At 39.4% G+C, this 7,114-nt stretch overlaps 2 protein-coding genes across 2 annotated transcripts in view; both read right to left on the bottom strand.

Annotated features, from left to right (window-relative positions):
- lrrc20 (leucine rich repeat containing 20) overlaps window positions 1-776 on the bottom strand; it is a 2,259-nt gene extending 1,483 nt beyond the window's left edge. Inside the window, exon 1 of the mRNA XM_037691101.1 lies at window positions 715-776. The gene's annotated coding sequence lies outside the window, so the exon portion shown is untranslated. The remainder of the gene's footprint in view (window positions 1-714) is intronic.
- Window positions 777-2,478: 1,702 nt separating this feature from the next.
- ndr2 (nodal-related 2) lies at window positions 2,479-6,892 on the bottom strand. Its single transcript, XM_037691100.1, has 3 exons — window positions 6,643-6,892; window positions 4,412-5,145; window positions 2,479-2,631 (listed from the first exon to the last, which is right to left on the bottom strand). Exons 1-3 carry the CDS (start codon window positions 6,890-6,892, stop codon window positions 2,479-2,481), a joined length of 1,137 nt encoding a protein of 378 aa, XP_037547028.1.
- Between the last annotated feature and the right edge of the window lie 222 nt (window positions 6,893-7,114).

Genomic DNA, 7,114 nt, shown 5'->3' with positions numbered 1-7,114 from the left:
GGGTAAAGATGATGGATGGATGGGTAAAGATGATGGATGGATGGATGGGTAAAGATGGATGGATGGATGGATGGATGGATGGATGGATGGATGGATGGATGGATGGATGGATGGATGGAATAGTTTAATGTACTTCAGTCAAGTCACTTTGGTCTCACATCGTATCAGGGATCACTTTAGTTTTGTTACCTACATAAAGCTAGATTAAACAAATACACATTTAGTAATTACATTAGACAAATCTGGTTATAACAACCAATTATTTGTATATGACTAACCTGTATAAATAAAGGTTGAATGAATATGTACTGACACTGAAATTGCTCGATTTAGGACTTTGATTGTGCTGTTAATTTATTTTTTTCCAGAATAAACTTTAAACTGTACTTCAAAGAAATGTGTATTATAAAGGTGTAGAAACACACCTGTTCCCTATAACACAATAAACCACAACACTAAAAAACAAACACCTGAATAAGTTTGTCAGTGCAGTTGATATTAGCTTATTTTTAATCAATTTCAGCTTTCGTGCTACAGTACTGTACACTGAACCTGGTAGCTAATAAAAAGCACTTTCTATTTTTATTGATTTACAACAGTAAAAAGCAAACTACAGAGAACCACATTACGAAACAGATCCCCATTTACTCCGTTTTCTGTATAAAAGCATAATTTCCTATGTGTCTAATGAAAAGAACTGAACTCTTTACTTACTCTGAGCACCCAGACTGCTACAGAACCGGCAGCTGTCAGTGTTCGCTATCATTAGCTTTAGCAACACAAGCAGCTGTGTGTGTATTTTTAGCTGAGTAGAAGTTGGTGCACACGAGTGCGAGGTTATGTATTATTAACCAGCAAGGCTTATTCAATAAACAACAGCTAATAAGGGCAATAAAGGTGCACAAATAAAAATAAAATAAAAAAACACGCGGCTTTTTAAAAAAGCCGGTGTTAGCTAAAGCTAACAGGAAGTGCTCAGGAGCGTCACTGCTGCGTCTCGATAGCGCAGTGTGACGACACATTACAGAAAAATAGCATTTTTCCAGATTTATTCGTTAGCGAACTGTAAATTTTTTTATTAAATGCAGTTTTTGAGAATCAATAGATCTCAAAGTCTCTAAAGTTGAATCTGGTCAATCTGAAGTTGATGACTTACCTCTGATTCCAGGTCAGATCATCTGCTGAGTCTCTGGGTCTGGTGCTGTTTGACCTTTTGTTTAAAAAAAAAACTGTTCTGGCAAATTCCTGTTCACTCAGTGTTTCTATTTTTACAAAGGGTTTGAACACAATGAACCCTCTGGTTTTAAAAGACTGATTATTATGCATGTTGGAATGTGGCTTCAAGTCATGTGGGTGACTGAAATACTGCAAAACTTGACAAGTCCACCACTTTTAGTAAGTCAACTCTTTTGTGGGACAAAATAGTTCCAGTTAAATCAACGAGCTGTAGAATATCAAGAACGTTAAGCGTTATTACCAACCCACTTTTATTCAGAATAAAAACACAAACAAACAAAACAGCGTGTTTGCCCACAGTGACAAACCCTTTCAGCACACATTTGCAAACGCACCATAGCTATTTTCCTATATTTACATGCCAAAGCATAACCATTATAAACTATGCAATGTACAAGGTTAGCATAAATTACATTATTCACATTAAATACACATTAGTTAGTTTACAGTACCACAGTATTGTACAAAACAAACACCAGTGCTGAAATATTAAACATTGACAATTTTTGTTTACTCCAATTAAATTGACTATTTATGAAGAATAAGCATCCATGTTGGACTGTGATAATATCTGAAGGCTTTTACTGAGTTTGTATTTCAGCCCATCTCAACAAATAAGTATTGTCCTCATTATAAACAAAGCCTGCACCATTAATAAAGCATTAGTTCAAATCTTTTCAACTAGGGTTCTGCGGGAAAGTTAATAACTACCGGTATTAATATCTTCCCTGTTGTAGGAAACTCTTTGAATGAGCTCAGATTAGAGAAAGGGTCTTATTCTGCCCAGATTGATAAACTGATTGGTTAGTCTGAGCCGGACCACAATGGATTGCTATGGTCTTAACTTAAAATAACTCTAACTCAGAAATGTCATAGTGATTCTTTTGTAATAATGTATTTATTTATTGCATGTTTGATCATCAATCAAGTCAAGAATAAACCCTATTTCTCCAAACTGAGGTTGTTACAACAGCTATCTACAACAGGTAAGATACTTATTGTTCATAACCTCATAACACAGCTCCATTTCAAAAGTTATGAACTATACCTTTAAAGTTGTGTTTTGGCACATGGATCAGATGCAATCTTACATTGCAGGATGATAAATACCAAAGAGTATTTTTCTCTTAATATTAGGTGTTTGCATTCTGTGATTCATAAATTTATTTTGCGTCTTCACAGCATCTCAGTGTTTTAACTTCTTTCTTTCACAAAGGTCCATGCTCTGAGGTGGATGTATTATCACTGGCAGCCACACTCATCCACGACCATGTTTTCGTGGTGCCGAAGGAGCATTTCTCCGTTCTCGTAGTACAGCATGCTCAGCGGGCTCATTTTGGTTGCAGCACAGCACGGTGTCACCACTCGCTCCGGACAGTAATGTTTCAGCAGACTCTTGAAAACAGAGAAAGAAAAATGAGATTTAGGTGCATTGCAATGTTGGATCATTTCTGTAGAGAAAAAGTGAAGCACCAGTAATAATATTTATTCTAGTGGAGGCTGTTTTATACAAATTAGTGGAATTTATATGAATAATTTTGTCTTAAAAGTGTCAAAAAATATATGTTTAGTATATACTGTATTTTTTGCCCTATAAGTCGCAGATTTTTGCATAATTTGCATGCCCTACACTGAAGCAACGAATTTATGGATTTTTTTTCACCATATTTATAAACCAATTTTTGGCTGAGATATGACCATTTTCATTCATTCTGACTGAAAATATTTATGTAATAGGTAAAAGTGGCTATTAATGACACAATCAGCTTGCCTTAGTCTTGACACCTTCATTCTGCTCGCTTGGAGCAACCACCAAATCAGCTTCATTTCGCTGCGCCGCCCCGGCAAAATGCAGCTAATTGGACCATTAAAGTGCATTTATTAAGTAAAAGTTCAGCTGAGACACACCTTTACTATAATGTCAAGCAAACAAATAATTCTTTTTAGGTGTTTATCTTGTTAAATTTGAAGAAATACGCAACGACTCGTCCCTCGGCGCGTGCCTTCGTCTGCGAATCAGCTTTTGAAATGCAGCTGATCTGACCGTCAAAGTGCATTTATTAAGCAAACGTCAGACTAAGACACACCTTTACTATATTTCAAGTAAACAAATAATTGTTTTTAAGTGTTGATCTTGTTAAATCCTTGTTAAAGTTCTCCCGTGCACACACCAGCGGCCGCCATTTAGCAGCCAATTGATTTTTAGCTCAACGCCGGCCCACATTTCCGGGTTGTCAGCGGTGATGCATAATAGATGCGACGTATATGGAGAAGCGACGTATTTATGGATTTTTATACTTTATTAGACATATTTGGACTGATGAGACTTATAGAGCGATGCGACATGTACGGCAGAAAATACGGTAAGTAAATATTTTCCTCGGCAAATTCAAACTGGTCTTGTATTTTAGTGGTAATTACAGAAATCCTTGCACTGTTTATTACAATTATGTTGTTTTAGGTGTAACAGTTCATTAGTTTTGTGGTTTCATTTTATATGATCAAGCATTTTGCTGCATTCAGATGTTTTCTAATTTAAGGCAAATGTAAACCTAGGAAATTACTCAACCATCAGTGAAGATCAGCATCTCCTGTTTTGTGTCATAGTTTCCTGGGGGTGAAACTGTGTCAACACAAGAACATGTTACAGTGAAATGACGGCGTTTGTTAAACAGGGACTTATTTTATATGAGTTTTTAACAAACAGGACCTTTTCCATGTTTTGTCAAATTGTATCTATGGTAAAGAGTAAAGGAGCTGAACACAAATGCAGGCTATACGTTTCAGATTTTTATTTTTAAATGTTTCAATATATATCCTTTTCCTTCCACTTCACAATCGTGTTATTTTGTGCTCGTCCAGCACAGTCAATTATTCTGGAGTTTGTGTTTGCAACGTGACAAAATCTGAAAAAGTTCAAGGGGTGTGAAAATGTCAAGGTCCTGTAAAAAAGGGCTATTCAACTAAATTACTCAGGGGGCCGCAGATACTGAAAGCTAAGAGCTCAGGGGCCGTATATCCAGCAGTTATTCTCATTAAGTCTGTTTGTTTTATGGTTTAAAATCTAGTTCTATTTTAAAATGATGGGTTGAACTGTGTTCACCCGTGGGCCTAATGTAGCCCCCGGTCCACCAGTTGAGTAGCCCTGCTTTAAATACAAAGATGCATTGATCACCTGCATGAAGGCATGATTGGTTGGATTTAGGTCTTCTCCCAGAGGACCAGTGCAGGAACCTTCACAGCGGTAGGCGTTGTATTTTTTTGGGAAGACGATCCAGGACGCCCAGCCGATTTGATTAAAATCCACTTCCAGGTCCACTTTGCGACAGACGGACTTTTCACCCCCTCTCGTGAACGCCTGCGGGCTTCTCACTTCTTGTTGTTCTCTGTGGCCTCGTTTGCTCCTACGCCTCTTTGGCCAGTGGACCCTTTCGATTTCAGCGGAGGACAAGAACTTGGATTGTTCAGCTGTGCGGAGCAAGCTTGCTTTGGCCCTGGAGTTTTTATCCGATCCCGTGTGGGAAAAGACAACCAGCAAGGCCCGGTCACTCACGTTCTGCGCCACAAAAGCAGGCAGACTTGCAACAGGCAGGTCTGTCATTTTCTGCACTTCCCTTTGTCTCGGTATTCTTTGGATTTGGATTCTTGTTGCCGAGTTTTGCCGAAGCCAGCCCAAGAGAGGGCTGGTCATGTTGAACACCTTCCAGCTGTTTGAAGAAGTGACCAAAGACGACTCATTGAGCAGCCCCACTGGATTGTGGTCCAGGTTGCTCACCTCCACGGTGATGTTCCAAGCATTTTGTGAGCGAGGAAGCTTGATTCTCAGCTCTGCTGCTTGGATGTGTTTGTCAGCCAGCAGGACATTGAGGTCAAACGTCACCACCCAGCGCTCGTGTTTGTACGTCAAACCTGTGGTAAATGGCACAAGTGTCACCGCAATCTTAATTAAAGTACACGTTGCATAATAACTTCACACGGAATAAAAAAATACATTACGACTGTGCCAATCACATCCAATTAAGGCCCATTTCATAGAAGTAACAATCATATCTCTATTTGGTCTTTGCCATCTTTAAATAAAAGCAGATCAACTTGAAAAATGTTAATAAAAATCCACTTTTTCAATTGAATTTTGAAAAGAAATGCAAACAAAAAGTGGCCTAAAAAACTAAAATGTGCCTAAATAAGCCATGAGCAGAAACTATTCTGGCTGTTTCAATCAAGAGCCAATCAGCTGCCACTAAAACTGCTTTATCAATAATATGAAAGATTGATTATAGAAGGCACAACTCTTTACATGATATTATCTATCCACTCTTATTTGCCCCACTCTGAGCCCTTAACCCCCTTGCTCCCAAACAGGCCTCTCTTGAAAATGAGTGCTCATGACTCAGTGAGACTTCCTATATGAATAAAGGTTAAATAAAAAAAACATGTATATTTAAAAGGTGAAAGCAGGAGATAATATTTTGTAGTGTCTGTCGTTTACTAAATTATTTTATGACCTAATGGACGAATTTGAAGCATGAATGAAGATGGCCGCCACAGCCAGCTGACAAAAAAGCTGTGTCAATTTAACAGATATTAACCTAAAGTTTGGACTTTTGAATGTTTTGAATCAACTTTGTATGCCTGTAAGCAAAATATCTCATGTACCACTGTGCAGATTTTGACCAAAACGAGTACAACTTTGTTTTTTCTCCACATAAGATGATCTTAATCTAAAACTGTGATGAAAGGAGGCGGGCAATATAAACTAGACCATTAATTTTCTTTTGGTATTGATCCTTGCAGCTAACTGCATATTAATTGCACAAAACAAAGCTGATGTAATCTGATCATGGTGTGGCCTGTTCTCCATCCCTGCAGAGGCTGTAATTCAATAATCTGGTGTTATTTCGAGACATTTGGTTTAATCTGTGTACCGTCTTTGGAAATGGCTAGTCTTGAGTAAAAGTCCAATTCATCTCAAATCAAACTAAAATCAATCATTTTACTCCTTCCTTGCCATCCTGTAGATGGGGCAGGGATGTGAAATTGGATTCCACAGCTGCAGGGATGCTTGTCGGCTACTTGTGCCACCATTAAATCCTGAGCTCTAATCTAATCAGACCAATGTGTGAAGAAGAACTAAAGGCAAGTTGTTGATTTGACCCAACAAGAGATTTGTACGGGGAGGGTGAACGTCTGGCGAGGTGCCCAACAATAAACATCACCTATTTTGGAAGGAGAAGAAGAAAAGGTTTGCATTCACGCCCTGAAAGGATGTGGATTGAAGCCTCTGCAGGCTGTCTGGCAAACAATGACAGGGCCAAAAAAATATATATAAATAAATAAATTGAACATGTTGCCCCTTCTTGTTTAACACTAATTAACAGTTTTGCAAAGAAATAAACCAGATCTTACTTTTCGCCATTAAACTCTTCACCGTATCCGCGCGCTTTGACGCGTCTCGCTCCAGATTATCCAAAGGCTTGGAGAAGTTCGACCTGAAGTTCCTGTAAAGGTGCATCATGTAGAGCGGCAGGCGGTGCCCGCCCGCGCGCTCCGGGGCGGCCAAGCCGTCTCTGGGTCTCTGGACGCCGTGAGCCAGCAGCACCAGCAGCAGCGACGCGTGCAGCGCGGCTCCCAAAGGAGCTCCGAGTGAGCGCGTCATGCTGTCACCACCACATCCCTCTGCCAGGGGAGATTATGGGCTGACCCTTCTCTGTATATACATTCATATATATACCCCCACCCACCCGCTTTCATATTTAACACCTTGCTGGGAACATTACAGGAGACTGACGTGCGTCCTGCTGGCGCCTTACCTGGCAACTCCTCATCCATTCAGTTGCTAATGAGCGGCTGGTTTGCGTCGCGTCCTGCTCCATAAACT

Source organism: Nematolebias whitei, chromosome 17, assembly GCF_014905685.2.
Source record: "Nematolebias whitei isolate Nwh7 chromosome 17, NemWhi1, whole genome shotgun sequence".
Classification (NCBI taxonomy): Eukaryota; Metazoa; Chordata; class Actinopteri; order Cyprinodontiformes; family Rivulidae; genus Nematolebias; species Nematolebias whitei.
The sequence above is the reverse complement of the archived record's forward strand: the minus strand, read 5'-3'. Positions and strand labels throughout refer to the sequence as shown.

Bases quoted from the DNA above. Each gene is read 5' to 3' on its own strand.
- ndr2 (XM_037691100.1), bottom strand. From the start codon at position 6,892: ATGACGCGCTCACTCGGAGCTCCTTTGGGAGCCGCGCTGCACGCGTCG. The intron at 5,146-6,642 runs GTAAGATCTGGT...CATTTACCACAG, and splicing joins GAAGAGTTTAATGGCGAAAA to GTTTGACGTACAAACACGAG. The intron at 2,632-4,411 runs GTGATCAATGCA...TCTGTTTTCAAG, and splicing joins CCAATCATGCCTTCATGCAG to AGTCTGCTGAAACATTACTG.